General features: G+C 34.1%; 1 protein-coding gene across 3 annotated transcripts in view; it reads right to left on the minus strand.

The window, feature by feature from the left end:
* Nucleotides 1-18,971: 18,971 nt before the first annotated feature.
* The window catches only part of LOC126774451 (adenylate cyclase type 2-like), a 206,833-nt gene continuing 205,060 nt past the window's right edge, over nucleotides 18,972-20,744 (minus strand). For all 3 annotated transcript variants that reach the window (XM_050495998.1, XM_050495996.1, XM_050495999.1), the window contains 2 exons: nucleotides 20,446-20,590; nucleotides 18,972-19,184 (listed from right to left, as the gene is read on the minus strand). In XM_050495998.1, coding sequence (XP_050351955.1) covers nucleotides 19,070-19,184; nucleotides 20,446-20,590 — 260 coding nt within the window. In that variant the 3' untranslated portion in view covers nucleotides 18,972-19,069. The remainder of the gene's footprint in view (nucleotides 19,185-20,445; nucleotides 20,591-20,744) is intronic.

Genomic DNA, 20,744 nt, shown 5'->3' on the forward strand with positions numbered 1-20,744 from the left:
TTTATTTTAACCTAAAATATTAATATTTACATACAGATAACAGTGAAGCGTGTCAGAATAATGAAGAATATTTCTTCTCAAATAAATATTATGATTCATCCCAAGGCGTCTAGGAATGTTTGTACCTAGCGCCTATGATTGCATAGGCTTCCTATCTAACCAGAACACATCACAATGTTTGAGTGCTATTTGTTTGCCAACAAAATCATTAGATAATAAATAGATAATTTTATGAAGAACCAATTTTATGAAGCCGAGATGGCCTAGTGGTAAGAACGCGTGAACCTTAACCGATGATCGTGGGTTCAAACCCGGGCAAGCACCACTGAATTTTCATGTGCTTAATTTGTGTTTATAATTCATCTCGTGCTTAACGGTGAAGGAAAACATCGTGAGGAAACCTGCATGTGTCTAATTTCATTGAAATTCTGCCACATGTGTATTCTACCAACCCGCATTGGAGCAGCGTGGTGGAATAAGCTCCAAACCTTCTCCTCAAAAAGAGGAGAGGAGGCCTTTAGCCCAGCAGTGGGACATTAACAGGCTGTTACTACTACTACTACTATGAAGAACCATCCCCGAACCAATTTATCACCGGTAAATACTATTCATGTTGACTTTAAACAATATATTTTTAACAACGAATAAAAAGACAATGATATACATTTAAATTTCCTTAACCATTCGCATTTATATCTCGAAAATAAAATTAAAAAACGAAATAACGTTTACCTATAATCCTCGATATCCAAAGAATTTAATATGCGCAGATAATATCTTTAGGTATTTCTAATAATACAATAGTGAATTTATCACAAGCCAAAGGGATATTAATTTGATCTTACAGTACAGAATCCGAATTCATTGCCGTACCGCGGCAACAATGCGGTGTCTAAACACGCCATAACTCTAAATACTATAAGCATCTTATCACAAATGCCTATAGTGAGAAATGTTTAACTATTTAAGGGATAAAATTGCAAGCTTTTAGACATACAACTTCAATGGCGACCATGCGTTGGAAACACACAAGTGAATATCCATCGACAATAATTAATACATAAATACAACTAAATATAAATCTTGTTAACTTCTTTTCTTATCCTTATATATATATATATATATATATATATATATATATATATATATATATATATATATATATATATATATATATATATATATATATATATATATATATATATATATATATATATATATATATATATGTGAGCTCAAAGGCTCAGGCTTGAACCTGCGACTTTTACATCACTAGGTGGCCTGTAAAGCATTGCGCAATTGCTTTGGAAATTAATTATTAAGTAAAACGGATTAAATATATGGAGGAGTTTTGGTGCTTATTCCGCTACGCTACTCTAAAGCGGATTGGTGGATTCACATGTAGCAGAATTTCACCTGACACATACAGGCTTCCTCAAACTGTTTCCTTCACCAAATTAAATCTCAGTGGCTGTCTCGAATGTTGATCAATATATTTATTGTAGGCGTGTTTCATAAGCAAATAATTAACACATTTTACTCGTAATTAAAAAAAAAATAAAAAATCCATACAAATGTATTTCAATCAATTTTGTATCGTAAATGTAAGCTACGTTAAAATAATACAGTTATTATGTGCCGTGTTATTCTGTAAGAACTCACTTCGTATCTCACTCCAAATATAAATACTCATATTGAAAACCTACTTACAGTGATACGCTATTTAGATCCTTTAAACTGTATAATTATAGGAGTCATTATTGCATATCGCTTTCTGAAATTACACGATCGTGTTCTTTTTATATGTGAGAGCCGAGTTTGTTCTTAGAAAATAGCCTTACTTTATACCAGACCTTTCTTGATTTTATATAAATACATATATTTTACAAAATATATTTTAAAATGTCTAGCTTGGTTAGTAGGCTATGTGCATTTTTTAATGAGATAATGGACGTGCTAATGGGCCACCTGATGGTACGTGGTCATCACCGCCCATGGGCGTATAGCGTAAACTCCAAATCTTTTATAATAAAGTAATGTTAGTTAATAAAGTAACTTATCTGTGACGCAAATGTTCCAGGCAGCTCAGTGACGTCCATATAATTTAAAACAAGACTACCAATATTGTTTTTTTTAAAACTAGTAAGCAATAGATAACGATGGACAAAGTCGTGCGACTATTTGCACATCCTGTATACCTCAAAGATTATATTCACAATCTCTGATTAATGATAGAAAATTGTACACCTTATGACAATGGTGTAAAGTTCAATTTGGTATATTTTTTATTGGATTAAGTTATAGGTCTAATATATTGTATTTGACTACAATCGCTTTGAATCGTATGCCTTAAAATATTACTCGAGTAAATCGGATTGGAATTACTGATTTATTTAGAAAGGTTTTGTAAAGGTTCTTTTATAATTTTATTGCAACCCGAAGGTTTAGAGCTTAAATTACTTAAATATAACTTATATATTTATAAAACAAGGGTTATATCGATAACTACTCTTTCTTAGTGTTAAATCAAATGAAATCAAAATACTTTATTCAATGCAATTCACTCATTGATCGTGAAATTAGAAACTACCACTGGTTCGGAAAAGAAATAGCCGGACTTACGAATAACCGGTAGTTCTTATAGGGTAGGAAGTCCGTCTGGGTAGGTCGGTAGGACTCATCATATATTCTACCATCAAAAAGCAAACCTTAGTATTGTTATGTTCCAGTTTGAAGGATGAGTGAGCCAATGTAATTGCATCTTGTATCATTAACATCTTAGTGCTTATCAAAGCTTATTCAAAGAAAGAATATTCTATATTTTGAATTTTATTACAATGCTGTTCAATTCTATCAAACAATAGATTATATGTATAATAATATATTAATAATATCTTGGGACATTATTCAAATACGGCCATCTGATCCCAAACTAAGCAGAGTTTGTCTATGGAAACCAGACAACTGATATACTACATATACTGCTTTTTTTTGTAAATACATACTTATATAGATAATTTTACCCAGACTCGGGACAAACAGACATGTTCATGCACACAAATGTCTGTCCTGTGTGGGAATCGACCCCCCACAAACTTCGGCGTGAAAGACAAGTATCTACCAACCACAACAACCGGCCCGCCACATTAATGAATTACTTATTTCTTATTTACACCTCCAATTAAGGGTACAGCTTGTATTACAAGAGGATAATAATAGCTCAAGACGTTGGTATCGACCCTTCGACTTTTACATTATTGTTTGTAAGCAATGAAAAGCAATCAAGCTTTGTGAAATGTTAATAAATTATCTTTTATTCGATATTCATGATCGACTAATTATCAATTAATGCTATTACCAAAACTAACACAAAAATAAAATAATTATGAGTGTGTATGTATAAGTTTGTAAATCTTTGTATGTATGTCAGACAACATATAATACGATCAAATTAAATATCTTCCTAAAAAGGCTGCTTATATTTTTACAATTTTCCTCCATTTATTTGATATAAATAATACCTTCCAACAAAATATCTTATTCATTGATCTTAAAAAAATAGTCACTGCTAATATACGTTACATAAATAAATAGAAATCTTAACAAGATTCAATTATTTTCAGAAGCGAGGCAGTTCCGATGCCTTGAGCGGCGCACGCGCATCGTAAATATGATCAAGATACGTTGCATAATGCTGAGGACCGAACCAGATCAGACAGTTATGGGATTATATAAAAAACTGGTACGGTTTTATTTTTCATTCGTAATAAATAAGGTTATGGAAAATTTTGAAAAAATAATGAGTAAATATTGATACAATTATTTATTCAGGCGTGTTTTATGAACGTTCAATATTTAATTATTTATATTTATTTATTTATTTTCTACTAACTAATTGTTATTGTTTGTAGAACCTTAGGTTTTGGGTTCAATCCCAGTTCGCGTCAATAAAAAATATGCATAACAGCTCGAAGTTAAGAAATTGCCATTGATAGAATGTTGTGCCTCGAAAAGCACGTAAAGCCGTTGGTCTTATCGTCTTAAGAGAGTGGACCTGCGTTTGCGTTAACTGGTGTACTATAACTGTAAAAGATGTCTCACTTGAAAATATTGACCAAAATCAATCAAAAGGACGTAATTTTTAATAATTAAATAAAGGTTTTCATTTTATATTAGTTCTTGCCCGAGGCTTCGCTCGCGTGTTAGAGACCAATCAAAGACAAAATCTCTCAATAATTGTAGAAGCGTTACACTTGTTTATTGATTGTCTAAAATTTACCAAAAGCAATAACCGGACAAAGACCGGAGAAGAATCGCCGAAAGATTATAATCTTTTCAAAAATAAATTTGGTTAATAATAAAATTAATTACATTATATTTATCGTTTATATTAAATAGTAAAAAAAATTATTCCATTACAAAGAGCAATGTCCACGAATAATTTCGCAGGCGTTGCTTATATGTAATAAACTTTAATGACACCGTTTTCCATTCTCGTATATTTCAACGTCGATACACATATAAAACGACAGACGTTATTTCAACCGGCAAAGAAAAAACTGTTACTTTATACTTGAATGAACAAATAAATTCACTTAAGCCGTATCCCATGAGATAATAACCTTATTTTGACGCTGAAAAATGCGATCGAATGACGATATTTTGTTAAAACAATTGGGTCTCTTTAAAACCGGACTATGTTTTTTTATATCGATATATGTGACCTTTAGAATGATATATATCTTGGAAGTTATTTTCGTGGATGTCGGACGATATTGAGCGGCTTTTTATAGAACAATTATAATTATAATATTATATACGAGTTAATTAAAAAGTGCATAGTGTCGTCATTATTGTTTATTAAACAATAGTAATTTATTACTTATTATTAATAGGTGGAACTTAACCGATTACGGGTTCAAGCCCGGGCACCGCTGAGCTTTACAAATGATTACTTTGTGCTTACAAATCATTAGATCGTGGCTTTTCAGGTGGCTTTTCAGAGGCAAGCTAGTTGCAGTATACTAAGCACACACAGCTTGCGCATAAGAAATTATGTTCTCTATTATATTTCTTTTATTATCTAATTGCACGCTATCTGAAGCAACCGAAGAGTATGCAGATGCAAAAGAAAAATATCGAAGGCTTAATATTGTTCTTTCATTTGCAATCTTAAAGCTGTGGTGACATTTCAATAATTTGTACCATCGAACTGGTATGACGTCATAAATGGGAGGATAACATATAAGACTTCTCAATAGTTTTCTAAGTGCTTTAGCAAAAAAAGGACTTATGACTTTTTTTTCTTTACAATTTTCATTTGGAATATATTTCTCACATACTTAAATACTTGTTGACATGTAAACAAAATATTATGAACACAAAAACGAGGAAGGATTAAATATTCTCCGAATCGCATATAACCGATGCAATAAATTTCGACTATACGAAGAACTCAAAATCAGAAATCTAAAATTGTACGCCTCGCTTCGATACGTATCGAGTCGTGTTCTGCAGGGCACCAATCGCTTTACATAAAATAAAATGACCTATGTATGTCATCTAGATGAAAAATACTCATTTATTTCCTATATATTTCATCGTGTACAAGATTTAACCACATTTATATTGAATGTTCGTTTAAATTCCTTTTCATTACTAGAAGGCGCTAGTCGTCTTTTAAATCGTGTTATATTACCGGGTAACCCAAAACACATCAAAATGTTCAAACAGTACAAAATTTTCCCAGAAAAATCAAAACAATATAAACAAGGCCGAGTTTACAGCAATGTTATTTAAATACGATTTCCATGCGAATCAGACATGTCACAATCTGTATCCAATAAATTTATCTGTTAATTATGATAAAAAAATAACTGAGGAATATATACAATAACAGCTCGTTAATATCTTATTACTTGATAATGGCTTCGTGAAGGGGAATAATGAATCAGCGAGAAAATGATACATAATACAGCTTGTCAATACCCTACACTTCTGCAAAGGCTTCCTCTTGAGGATTTAGGGTTCAATCCAACATCAAAGCTAGTGTGGTGGTCACGAATACGTGGGTTTTATCACGATCTATTTTTCCACATAAAAACAAATTGAGATAGATAGAGCTTCTAATCTTAGTGGTCGTTGTCCTGATCTGAATCCACGATAAATATTAGCATTATATCCTCAAGGCGATATTCTTTATAATATTTTGTTCCTTCGAATTAATGAATTTAACCAATCGTGTAGTTTGAGACTATCTTGTCTTGTTTTAACAAATCTCAATATAACAAGAACTCTAGTCAACAAAACAGCTTATAGTGATTATAGTAATCCTCCTTTTTTGAGGAGAAGGTTTGAAGCTTACTCCACCATGTTGCTCCAATGTGGATTGGTGGAATACACACTGTGGCAGAATTTCAGTGAAATTAGGCTCAAGCAAGTTTCATCACGATGTTTTCCTTCATCATGAAACAGAAGATGAACTATAAACACAAATTAAACACATGAACTTTTAATGGTGCTTGCCCGGGTTTGAACCTTTGATCATCGGTTAAGATTCACGCGTTCAAACCACTTGGCCATCTCGACTATAGAACAGCTTAAAACATTATTTATATACATTCCAATTAAACCTCGTCCATCTTTAATAATTGTAGCTTTACACGAATGGTGTCTATTATAATCGTAACAGTTAGGAGTGTTAAATAGTTATCGGATTTTAAAAGTTAATTGTATCAATTGCCGAATCGATAAAATATAGTTGGCACTTGAATTTATCGGTAGATTAGTTTAAGACAGAGGCTGTAGGCCATTTTGGTGTAAAATTAAAACTTTTTTTCATCGAAATTATCCTGATTTTTCCTGAGTTAATTATGGTGTCACTTATATGTTCACACGAAAATATTTTGTAATTTTGCATATTTTAAAGCGATTATATTTTTTTAATAATATACCTTTTGTATTAATTATTTAAGAGATTTAATTTATTCGAGTCGAGTACTATGCTCTAGCTTTGTATTTGAAAAATAATAGGTTTCATTAAAGTACATAAGTTCAATATTTATATTTACAAGATTTTAACAAAGCATCTTCGAGTTTTGTTATAAAATTAATATTTCCCGGTTAAAAATAGATGTCTTATTTTCTAATAACTTATGCAAGGAATTCTTTGCAATATTTTTAATTAGATTTTTTTATAAGCACTTATTTATTACGGCTCGCATGCTATCTCTTCAAAAGGTAGAGGAGGCCTTAGCCCAGCAGTGGGACATTAAAAGGCTGTTAATGTTTACTGCACGCTATCTATTGTACGAGTGTACTTTACTCACTCAAATAACAACAGTAAATTTATCAAGTTTCAACAACGAATACGGATCGCAGACACATTCTTCTATAGCAATATTATAAATATGAAAATAAATCTGTATATCTGTTACCTCATTTTAGCTAAACTAATCGTAACAAAATATGACATTAAGATAGCCTTGACAAGTAATAGCTTAAAACATAGGCATACAAATGACAGGATTTACAGGCTTCATATTTTCAACATATGTCTTTATATCCCAAGAATAAATGGTACCACAGAAAGTCTGAATAGCGGTTAAAGACTTGATGATAAAAGTCCGAACGAGATCGCGAGTACAACGTGTACTCGTATATAAACCCCAGTACTCGTTCGTTAACTGACATATTTATACGCCAAACAAATTCCTTTAAAAAGGAAAAAGATTACTCTGAATGATTGGACCCGAATTGATGATACTTAATTTCACGTTCAACCGCAGTAAGACGGTAATATTTCATTTCTTTACAGGTTAAAAATCAGTGGCCTTTCGCTGGCACAGATCTTGAAATTAATAATGGGTAGATCTTTATTTTCACGTATGTATCTGACGAATATACGTACGTTTGTACACGTCATTGGCAAAATACACTTTTTATGTATTAATAAATTATTGTTTATATGTAATGTGTGTACATCAGATGTGATTTTTTTTTATTTATTAAAAATTTGAATAACTTAAATAATAATAGCAACCAAAAAAAACTAAGGCTTAAACCAGTGCTATCATGAGTCTATCAGCAATATAAGTTTATACTTAAATTGTAGCATAAATGTAATATATATCTTTAACAAATTATAAACAGTATGATGTACAAACCATTATAAACATATTTCAAATAAATACTTACAATTATTTTAGTACAGAATATTTTACACACACTACAGATGTAAACATGTGTCAAACATTTAAAGTGAACTTAAAAGAGTGAAGTCCTCGTGTTTTATTGATAAGAAGGTTTCGTGTATATTCCATCAGTCACACTGGGGCAGACCAATATCCACCAACCATGGTTACTTATATGGCAGCATATTATCACGAGCACAAGCTTATAGCTCGTCCGCCTTCCTTTTCCATATAAAAAAACGTCTGTCTTTTCTAGAAAAAAAATGTTCGGATTTCGGTGAACACGATATAGTATTCAATATGATATTCAATAACAGATAAATACTAGTAATAAAATTCTCAAAGAGATATGACCTCGGGCAAGCGGCGAAATACCAAATCTATTTCCAGACAATTATGATAAATGATCAATTTGTACACTGCGCCGTATTAATATATGGCAAACGAGAATGAACTATAAAAATAAATTAAGCACATGAACTCAGTGGTGTTTGTCGAGTTTGAACCCGGTAAATCTTCGGTTAAGATTCGTGTTAGCTTTTGGACGATTACGGGTTGTGACAAAATATACTATCAAGAGAATTTAGAGAAAGATCAGCATTTGCGAAAAATCGCTACTATAAGATACTTTTTGTCAAATATATTTAAAGAGTCAGAAATATCTGTTATTCAATGGAAATAAAATGAAATGATCAAATTGAGCCAAGCAATCATGCATTTTATTATTAGAAACAGATGAGAATAAATTCAATACAATATATAAACAATAGTTCTAAACACGATAAGACTATTAAATAAGACTTATAATTCGCATATATAAAATTGGGTTAAGCAAAATTCGTTTAGCAACGTTAGTACAAATAGTAACGCAAAATCTAGTCAAGCATAATTGAGTAAATACGTAAATTATTCCGTACACCCACTTGATTTCAATCTCGAAATTATTTATTGCACATCTTTGCTCAGTAAAACGATTAGGTGATCTCCGATCTTCCAATTAGTCAAGGAGTTATAGCATAACTAGTTGGAGGTGTAATAAAGCGGTATTGTAACACAGGTAGCCGGTAGGCTCTTAATCTCGGATTACCAGGGCCAGCTGACGGCATTGTCCTGGACCTCCAGTGATATCCAAAGAATAAATTACATTATGCAACAATTTCATACCTACTTCGAAGATCCTCTGTGAGGATTTCCTCTACTTGCCATATTCTGTTTTTTGGAGCAGTGTATAAATTAATCATAGATTTCCATTGTCTCCTGGCAAATATGATGAAAATGATTTGGTATTCAGTCTGTGGTCATGTTAAGCGCTGATAATATTGACGGATGTGAACTCCATTACTTGTCTGTCTCTATTCTAATTAGCTACAAGCTACAAGAAACTAGTAAACAACAATGTTTTCATATAAAATCTGATTCAATTGTTTGTTTAATTTCAGTTCTGCCTTGTGAGCGAGGTTTATTAAATCAATGTTTCAGTATCAGTCAGTAACAGCCTGTAAATGTCCCACTGGTGGGCTAAGGGCTCCTCTCTCTTTTTTGAGGAGAAGGTTTTCGAGCTAATTCCATGACACGGCTCCAATGCGGGTTGGTGGAATACATGTGGCAGAATTTCAGTGAAATTAGACACATGCAGGTTTCCTCGCGATGTTTTCCTTCACCGTCAAGCATGAGATGAATTATAATCACAAATTAAGCACATGCAATTTCATGGTGCTTGCCCGGACTTGATTGACCCCACGCTCATCGGTTAAGATTCACGCGCTCTTACCACTGGACCATCTCGGCTCTTCAATCAATGTTTGACTTAAATTATTAGTATAATATAAGCTTAGTAGATGAAAATGATGTTTCTGTAAGCATTTATTTATAAAAAAACTGACATAACAAACATGAATTAGATAAGTCAGATTTGGTTTGTCACTTCTACAATTTGAAAATTTATTTCAAAATAATCTTTGAACATTATTATACTAATAATATATGAGATGATTCGTCATAACCGAATAAGTGGCCTGCAATAATTCAAGTCGCTTTGTGTAGTGCGACCAAACTTCCGGTCATAATCTTGGTACTTGCTTCATGTTATACTTTATCATTGAATGCGAGATATATTACTATTGTTGGCCTATGCGGTGCTCTATTGTGGGAAATTATAATTTTGTATATTATTTTAGATTAATTACTTTAGCTTATTATAATTTAAGTAAATTGTTATATTTATCATAGTTATAAAAATAAAAATAAAAATTTTGAAACTTTTTTTTTTATAATTAATAGGCCATTCAACCAACCAGCATTGGAGCAGCGTGGTGGAATAAGCTCCAAACCTTCTCCTCAAAAAGGAGAGGAGGCCTTAGCCCAGCAGTGGGACATTAACAGGCTGTTACTTACTTGTTACTTAATAGGCCAGCGTTTGACCGTTGACTTGCCTAATGTTAAGCATCGACACGGTCTAAGATGTAGCATGCTTGCCTATAAGAAACCTGTTTACTCTGGATTTGAAGACACCAACATTGTACCTATCGGGAAATACGGACTTACAGAACTTTTATTATTATAGATGGATTCATTCTTAATAGAAAACTTCAGAGTACATATACACTAGTCATAATATTTATTATAATAAGTATAATTTAAGGGGCCGATATTGTCAATATTAATTACATTGAGCAATTGACATTTTTGTCCCGTATTTATGCAATGATATTATTTTAATATAGAACGAATACATCTATATCTCTCACGCTATATTTTGGAAAATTAAAAACCTATAATTGCGTAGACATGGGCAACGATGTAAACATCCTTACCAACAATATACTTAAATTTAGAAGGTCCACAATGCCATTCATGAATAATACTTAAGTAATACTTAATTATCCATATTAGTTATCATTATTATTTTTATTTTAGTTTATTAATTTTTTTTCATTGTTTTTTTTTTTTGTTTTGTAACTTGAAATTTTGATTTGTCTTTTATTTGTTTTTTTTTTTGTGCTATAATGTATATATTGCCTTATTGTTCATGCAGTTATCACCTGTAATTGACGTACCACTTCTTTTATTTTTATGAACTGTGTGCTATCATGTATCTGTGTGTACTTTGTTGGTGATCTAATAAATAAATAAATAAAATGAAAATTAACACTGATGACATAAGGAACTTACTTGATATCTCGTTAGCTGAGTACCTACGTATGTGGCGACCATTATTATATTTAACTTTATGTCATGTTGTTCTCGCGTAAGTGACGTTCGTCTTTTCTGAACATATTTTTTAAAAAAATTGAATTCTTATGCATTCTTGTCATTTCCGGTCTTTGATTGCATAAAATGATTATGGAGTACAATATATTGTCTCTTGTTCTTTTACGTAGTAGATATCTGACTTATATCCAATTATTGGCCGTTAATTATCAGCAAGTTAATAATTATAAGCGTTGCTTAGCGGGTGATGAGTTAAATAATGCTGTGTCTTCTTCTTTCGAATGTCAAATCAATAATGAGAGAAAGAGATAAAATAGTGTTTAATTAAACTAAGCAGTCACTAATAAGCTTTTATAACTAAGGCCTATAAAAAATAAATGATATATAGTTTTTTATTTTTTTTTGTACGGCATATAGATTTACTCATATTCCGCTATAACTAACAACGAAAATTGTTAAAGATATTAATGCACTAAAAAACAGATTTTTTAAACATTTTATATAAGGCGAATACTCACTTACATTTATTATTTATTTCTATATTATCATATATACATAGTAACAGTAACAGCCTGTGAATGTCCCACTGCTGGGCTAAGGCCTCCTCTTCCTATTTAGGAGACGGTTTGGAGCTTATGCCACCACGCTGCTCCGATGCGGGTTGGTGTAATACACATGTGACAGAATTTCAGTGAAATTAGACACATGCAGGTTTCCTCACGATGTTTTCCTTCAACGTCAAGCACGAGATGAATTATAATCACAAATTAAGCACATAAAAATTCAGTGGTGCCAGCCTGGGTTTGAACCCACGATCATCGGTTGAGATTCACGCGTTCTTACCACTGGGCCATCTCGGCTATTTTTTTTTTTGCTTACATGGTATTAAGTTATTACTAAACATTGGGCGAATTTTATCGTCAGAGCGCCACGGTAGCATGCCAAAGCGATCCCGTGGCGCTCCTCGTTAAGACGGAAAGGTAACGCTGGTTTTTTAGTGGGTATTCCGATGTTCGGGCCCTTACCCGCCCGGGTCTTACGGGCCTGCACTCAGCGCTTTAGACACCGGCGAGCACCTCATACCCCCCACTGTAGGGGAAACGCGTAACGCGTTTTTCCAGCGATAAAAAAAATGGGGCCGAATTCTCCTAATCTATTACGAATTTGATACGTTCCCGATTCAATTCCGATCCAATCTTGAATCATCTGTATTTATTCGAATCGGGACCGATTCGATTATATGTTAACATATACCGTTATGTCAAAATCGAACTTTATTGTTTACTGTTATGTCAATATTCGATAATTATATTAAAAAAATAGTAAAACAGCTAAATGGCAACGATCACGCTTCGATTCGATAGCGATAAAGTGACAATTTGTTAGAAGAATTGTCCCCTATTCACTTCAATTATCTGAAGGAAAAGTTACAATTGCGCTGCAGAACCAAGTCATATGACTTGTTATGTTGTATATGACTTGTTATGTTATGAGTACAGAACTCTTTTTTTTTAAGTTATAGTTAAAATCGATTGGCGTTGTTAGAAATATTAACCATTTCTTAAATCGTCAATGCGCTACAAACCTTGAAACATTGTTGAAGATGTTATGTCCCTTGTGCCTGTAGTTATACTCGCTCGCTCTGAACTAAATATTACGTTTACATAAAACGTTCGCACTCATACATACACATATAAATATATATATATAATGCACACATATTGCATTTACACACATTAAACCACAACTTTCACAAGCTCTCATTCAGCGAACATAGACTAGATACGTATCTAAATTAATAAAACTCCAATGATTCCACGACTTACCTTTAAATCCATATAAGTTTTGGCCAAACCGTTAATTAGTTTAAACGTAATTAATAACTCTGGTTCTATAATTAAAATCGATGTGAATGTTTCCATGTTAACTACCAATGTAATTAATCTACATTTTGACAAGTTCATGGGTTTTGTATGTCTATGGTAATTATAAATCGTTCGACAACTTCAAGTGCGTAAATTCAATCGAAACAAAAAAAAAACACGTTACGCAATAACGGATCTTTATTTTAATTGAATTGAATAATGAAACAAATAAAAACGTAATTGAATATTAACTTTTCAATATTGATATAGTGTATAAATAATGTGCGTAATTACAGGATTACAGACTGAAGTGAAGATAAATATAGTGTTCTCTTTACGAAAATATAAAAAAAATAACACATAATTATGAAAACCTAATAAAATATCAGCACCAAATATTTTATCACCAACAAAAAATTATTTTATTTTAATTTTTTAATATCATTCGAAATTATTAATAAAATTCACTAAAACATTATCAGCGTTGCATATCTTTAGAAGTGTTAAGCGGTATATTTAAATATATTATACAGAATTATCACGGTTAACAGGTTATAAGCAATTTCAGATATATTTTATTAACTCTCACTTCACGTTATACATAGCAGGTGCTTATTTATTAATAAAATCATCAAATATACTAAAATTCACGTAATAGTTTTTTTTCTGGTTCTCAAAAGTGTACAAGCGATTTAGAACTTTATTGTCTTAAAAATAACTTGCTTTTTTTTTCTTATAAAATTTTCTCATAGCCTTATACAATGAGATCTTTGAATATTGGCATTAGTTTTATTTCACTAAATATAAATAAATCTTCATAACCTAGTATAGTTCCGTTTTTTTGCATCAATAGAATCAAAATTACTAGTTATGTTGTTACGACACTCTCGAAATAAACGCTTTCATATACAGCGGTGTATACTTCCATAAGAACAATTTAAAATTTTAATACGCTAACTAATTTATTTAAATATATATCGTAAATGTCAAATTTGTCCAGTGAGTGATTAAACTTTATGTTATTCATATTAATGACAATCCATTATATTAATGACATATTGTTAATTATAAAGTCTATAGCTATAATTTAATTTAATAAACATATCGGTTATGGGTGCAATTTAATTAAGCGAATGAATTTTGCATAGAGGTCACGATACCAAATAAAGTGTAGATAAACAATACTCTATATTCCGAGGCGGTGCTAAGAAATAAATCAATGTTCAGAGCGTAGGTGGTCGAGGAACCGGCAATTACCAATTAAACGCCTCGTATCGTTCGAAATTCAAATTCATTCCGCCGCCGCCCGTCGAATGAGATGCACGTCCAAAATGGTAGCGTGAAATTGGCGATGTATCAAACTTGACATTAAATAAATTGATAAAATCGTTATTTTTAATACCATAGATAATTTCAAATTCATTTTAAATAAGACAAAATCGTTTTTATAGTTGTTTTTATTATTACTTTAATTATTCAAAATAACGTTTTGTTGGGTATCATATTATTTCAATTCATTGATTCATGAACTAATACACATTATAATTTTAGATTAATTTATACCTATTCACATAAACATTAATGAGCAAGTCTTTGTCACTACAAATTAAATATAACAATTGAATATAACGTTGCTAGTAAAAAAAAAATACATTTATTTTAAAATAAAAAAATTTGCCGTGTGGTGACGGCGACGAATATCACCACCCCATCTCATCCCGTGGGGGGCGTAGAAGTCGACCCGAGGGAATATACACCAGAGAACGGGCAGCAGCGTCTCTCTGAGTACTATGACTAACTTACTGCGATCGCCAACCCGTCTGCCAAGCGTGGCGATTATGGCATATCCCCTCATGATTCGCGCAACTAAACCACGGCCCCTAGTCCCCGGCAGCCCTGCTATTCCTAGCCTTGGTAACAGCTGTGGTAACGGCGGGGCAGGGGGTGCTAAGAATCCCCGGCAGATTTCGTGTTACCAACACCGACGACCTCTGGCCCTGGCAACATATAACACGCGTACACTGCGGACCGACGAGAAGATCATCGAACTGGAGGAAGAATTGAGCAGGTTACACTGGGATATCGTCGGATTATCCGAAGTCCGAAGACAGGGGGAGGATACGATGATCCTGAAATCCGGTAACCTTCTCTATTTCCGAGAGGGCGATCAACTGTCTCAAGGTGGTGTCGGGTTCATAGTCCACAAGTACCTCGTTAACAACGTTGTGAAAATCGAGAGTGTGTCGGCTAGGGTGGCGTACCTTATACTCAGAATCACCAAGCGGTATTCTTTGAAGGTCATACAGGTATACGCGCCGACTTCGACACACTCCGACGATGAGGTTGAGGTCATGTATGAGGATTTATCTAAAGCCATACATACCAACAAGACTCATTTCACTGTTGTAATGGGGGACTTCAACGCGAAGCTGGGCAAACGATTCGGTGATGAGTTAAAGGTGGGACCTCATGGAATTGGAGACCGCAACACTCGGGGCCAGATGTTGGCCGACTTTATGGAGAAGGAGGGACTCTTTATGATGAACTCCTTTTTCAAGAAGCCAGGTCAGCGTAAATGGACCTGGGTGAGCCCTGATGGGAAAACCAAGAATGAGATAGACTTCATCTTGTCGACGAGAAGACAAATATTTAATGACGTCTCCGTGATCAATGCAGTCAAAACTGGGAGCGATCACAGACTCGTAAGAGGCTCGTTAAATATCAATGTTAAACTCCAGAGGTCCCGACTGATGAAGTCTACGCTCCGACCATCACCTCTTCAAATCCGAAATCCCGAAGCCTTTCAGCTCGAACTCCAAAACCGATTCGATTGCCTAGCAGACTGCGAGGAAGTGGACACATACAACGACAGGCTTGTGGAAACTGTCCGTACGGCTGGGTCTAAGACCTTCAAGACCAGCCGTACAAAAGGAACCAAAAAGATCTCTGCCTCTACCCTACGGCTTATGGAGGAAAGACGGAAAATGATTCTGACGTCGCCAGCTGATGCTGCCGGCTATCGGCTGATCAACAGACGGATTTCAAAGTCTCTAACTCGCGACACTCGCCAATTTAATACAATGCGCATTAAAGAGGCCATCGAGCGGAACAAAGGCTCTAAAGTGTTCGCCAGAGATCTGTCTGTTGGTCAGAGTCAACTGACAAGGCTGAAAACTGAGGATGGCAGAATAGTCACGTCAAGATCTGAGCTGTTGGAAGAGGTTGAGAAGTTCTACGGTCAGCTGTACACGACAGCTCAATCACCTGTCAGTAGTCATGCTGCAGATCCCAGAGCAAGACTAACCCGACACTACACTGAAGATTTTCAGGACGTCAGTCTTTTCGAGATTAGAATGGCTCTCGGACAACTCAAAAACAACAAGGCACCTGGTGATGATGGTATTACAGCCGAGCTTCTGAAGGCGGGTGGTACACCGATCCTCAGGGCTCTTCAGAGGCTTTTTAACTCCGTCATTGCCAAAGGTCAAACGCCAAAAGCATGGCACAGAAGTGTGGTGGTACTTTTCTTTAAGAAGGGTGATAAAACCCTTCTGAAGAATTACAGGCCCATCTCACTGCTGAGTCATGTTTACAAGTTGTTTTCGAGAGTCATTACGAATCGTCTCGAGCAAAGGCTTGACGACTTCCAGCCACCCGAACAAGCCGGATTCCGGAAAGGCTTTAGCACCATAGACCACATACATACGCTGCGGCAAGTTATACAGAAGACTGAGGAGTATAACCAGCCACTTTGCTTAGCGTTTGTGGACTATGAGAAAGCCTTTGATTCGATCGAAACCTGGGCTGTGCTGAATTCTCTTCAAAGGTGCCAAATTGATTATCGGTATATCAGGGTGTTAAAGTGCTTGTACGAGAACGCCACCATGTCGATCCGACTCCAGGATCAGAACTCAAAACCTATCCAACTGCAGAGAGGTGTAAGACAGGGAGACGTGATATCTCCGAAACTGTTTACCGCTGCATTGGAAGATGTTTTCAAGCTTCTGGACTGGAACGGACTTGGCATCAATATTAACGGCGAGTACATCACTCATCTTCGATTTGCCGATGACATTGTAATTATGGCTGAGACCTTGGAAGACCTCGGCACTATGCTCGATGACCTCAGCAGGGTTTCCCAACAAGTGGGTCTAAAAATGAACATGGACAAGACGAAAATCATGTCGAACATCCATGTTGCACCCACTCAAGTCAAGGTTGGAAATTCTGCACTCGAAGTTGTAGACAACTATGTCTACCTAGGTCAGACCATCCAACTAGGTAGGTCCAACTTCGAGAAAGAGGTAAATCGTCGAATTCAACTCGGCTGGGCAGCGTTCGGGAAGCTACACGATATCTTCTCATCCCAAATACCGCAGTGTCTCAAGTCGAAAGTCTTCGACCAGTGTGTGTTGCCAGTGATGACGTATGGATCAGAGACGTGGTCGCTCACAATGGGCCTCATAAGAAGGCTCAAGGTCACTCAAAGGGCAATGGAGAGGGCTATGCTCGGAGTTTCTCTGCGAGATCGAATCAGAAATGATGAAATCCGCAGGCGAACCAAAGTAACCGACATAGCCCGAAGAATTGCTAAATTGAAGTGGCAGTGGGCGGGGCACATTGCTCGCAGAACCGACGGCCGCTGGGGCAGAAAGGTTCTCGAGTGGCGACCACGAACCGGAAGACGCAGCGTGGGCAGGCCCCCTACAAGGTGGACCGACGACTTAGAACGAGTCGCGGGAAGCCGTTGGTTGCGGGCAGCGCAAGATCGGCCAACGTGGAAATCCTTGGGGGAGGCCTTTGTCCAGCAGTGGACGTCTTTCGGCTGATGATGATGATGATGATGATAAAATAAAAAAATAAGCTTCTAGATAAATAAACTAAATCATATTTGGTTTAAGAGGATTAATAATTTTAATTAAAGCTATACTCTCCAAAACGTTAAATAGCTTATGTACACAATTGTTTGTTTTAAATGCAAATATTTAATAATAAAAATTAAATCTTAAGTTAAATTCTAAGTATTTTATATAATTTAAAAATAATAACTAAATATTTATATCGGACAATTTAGTTGTCACTTATATTTTATATAATTACAACAATCTACAATAATTACAAGATTTTTTTTTCATCAATACTGTTACATTAGTTTATCTTTCAAAAACATTTTTTTTAATCTTTCATGTAAATACAAAACAGTTTTCGTGCGAATATCGAAAATTTAATCTCAGTGCTGAGTAAACAAAAATCGTCCTATAATTAATTATCAAATATCACAACGCAAATTATTTACAAATATTAAACTAAAAAAAGTATTGATAATTATATTTAATAGGAGTATTTAATTCAATTAATAAATACTATGTTGCTTAAAACTAAAGTCTAAATTAATTATTTAAAAAATAATAAAATCATTGCATTTATTTAGTACTATTTGGAAATACTTTGTAAACTTATAATATTTTTATACAATTAAGGCAAGAGTAGAAATAGTAAAATAACATATGAATGAATTCTAGGCCTTGAAAAATCTAATTGATAATAATTTAAGCATTTTATTAATATAATATATAACTAAAATACAATATTGTCAAACACATATTACTACAATTTAATAATTTATGGTTTAAATTAGTTTTTATAATTATAATAATCATGTTTATGTATATAAATAAATGATAATTACGAATATAGTTATTAGCTAGTGGGTTTTATAATTTTAAAGCATTTACTTGTATAATACTAATAATACAATAAAGTAATTTAATTTATTATACTAAAAATATATTAGAATTCAATTCATAGTCCAGCCCCTATATTGGGCGTTTTCACAAAATACGTCACTAGCGTCCCTTTACCCTTCACGTATGTGGGCCCTCGACATTCGCAAGTGTAGCCGGCTTTCATGAGAACTCTGAAATAATGATGACAAAATTCAAAAGAAAATTTCGAAAGTAAAGAACGACATTGGACCTAACATTTGGCATTGACTGCCTTTTCGGTCCAGTGGCTAGATGTAAGGCCGTAGACTCGCGAGGTCCTGGATTCAATTCCCAGGTCGGGCCAGTAAAAAGTTATTGGGATTTTCTGTCAGAAAATTCTCCATTAGCAGCCCGGAGTATAGAAGTTGAAAGTGTGTACACTCCCGTGCCTCGGAAAGCACGTAAAGCTGTTGGTCCTGCGCCTGAACTCTTTCCTGTCGTGTCGGATTGCCGTCCCACCAATCCGGTGGGAGTGAGGGAGAGACAGTGCACCTGTGTTTGCGCACACACTTGTGCATAATAATATCTCCTGCGCAGTTGGCTAATCTCTCTAGAAATTGACCGTGACCGAAATCGGTCTGGAGGAAATTATTATTATTAGGTCTAATGATGTTTTAGATTTTTTTTTAATTGTATGTATCTAGAACATTTGAATTTGAATCTTAGTACTAGCCCTCCCAACCTAAGTCCAGACTCAAGGTGACTCAACTTGTATGGCCAACGATATTTACACTCCAAGCATATCATTTCTATTTTTTTTTTTTATTTTTTTTTTTTATTTTATGTTCATAGGTCTACAAAACAAAATGACAATATTAGGTATAATCTTCAATAAACTGTAAAGTTATCAGTAATAATTATAAATTTTATTTATAATTAAAATTTAAAAAAAAATATCATAATCACCAAATAAAATCTAATTATTGGTGATATTAACCTTTAAAAGACCTTAATAGCAGTTTAAAAAATATAAATAATAATTATACCTTTTCACTTTATTAGAGTGATTTTATCAATGAACACATTTGCTATTATTTTTACGTAGGTACAAGAACGATAAGCACAGTTATAATAAAAATTATAATTAAACACAATTAAAAAAGTGATAAAGTAACAGCCTGTAAATATCTCACTTCTGGAATAAACGCTAAACGCATACACCATGAATAATTTCTTCTAACTCATAGTATATACACAAATTAAGCACGTGAAAACATGCTGTGCTCATCAGGTTTGAACCCGTTATCTTCGGTTGAGATTTATGCGTTCTAATTGCTGGTGCTGCTGCTGACTATTACGTGGAATGCTCAATATAATATTTTTTTCAATAGAATATATAACTATGTTACAAATATCACTCAATTACTTGGTAAAATGAGGGGCAATGTAAGGTTAGAAATATTTTATACGTACTTAGCCGTGTCCTCGGTGACATGTATTCGGCCCATGAGCCCCGTGGAGTCCATGCGCGAGGCAACGTTCACCGTATTCCCCCAGATATCGTACTGCGGCTTCTGTGCGCCCACCACTCCCGCTATCACTGGACCGTGGTTTAAGCCTGATAGGTAACAAAACTTCTATTTATTATGTAAATTTATGACATGTAAGACTAAAATTATAGCATCTTAATTATATTGAACGTAATTTAGAAGCCACTGTAGCCGAGATGACATTCGAGCCGCCCAGCGAACTAATATCAATAAAAATAATCA

The sequence above is a fragment of the Nymphalis io genome, chromosome 16 (assembly GCF_905147045.1).
Source record: "Nymphalis io chromosome 16, ilAglIoxx1.1, whole genome shotgun sequence".
NCBI lineage: Eukaryota > Metazoa > Arthropoda > Insecta > Lepidoptera > Nymphalidae > Nymphalis > Nymphalis io.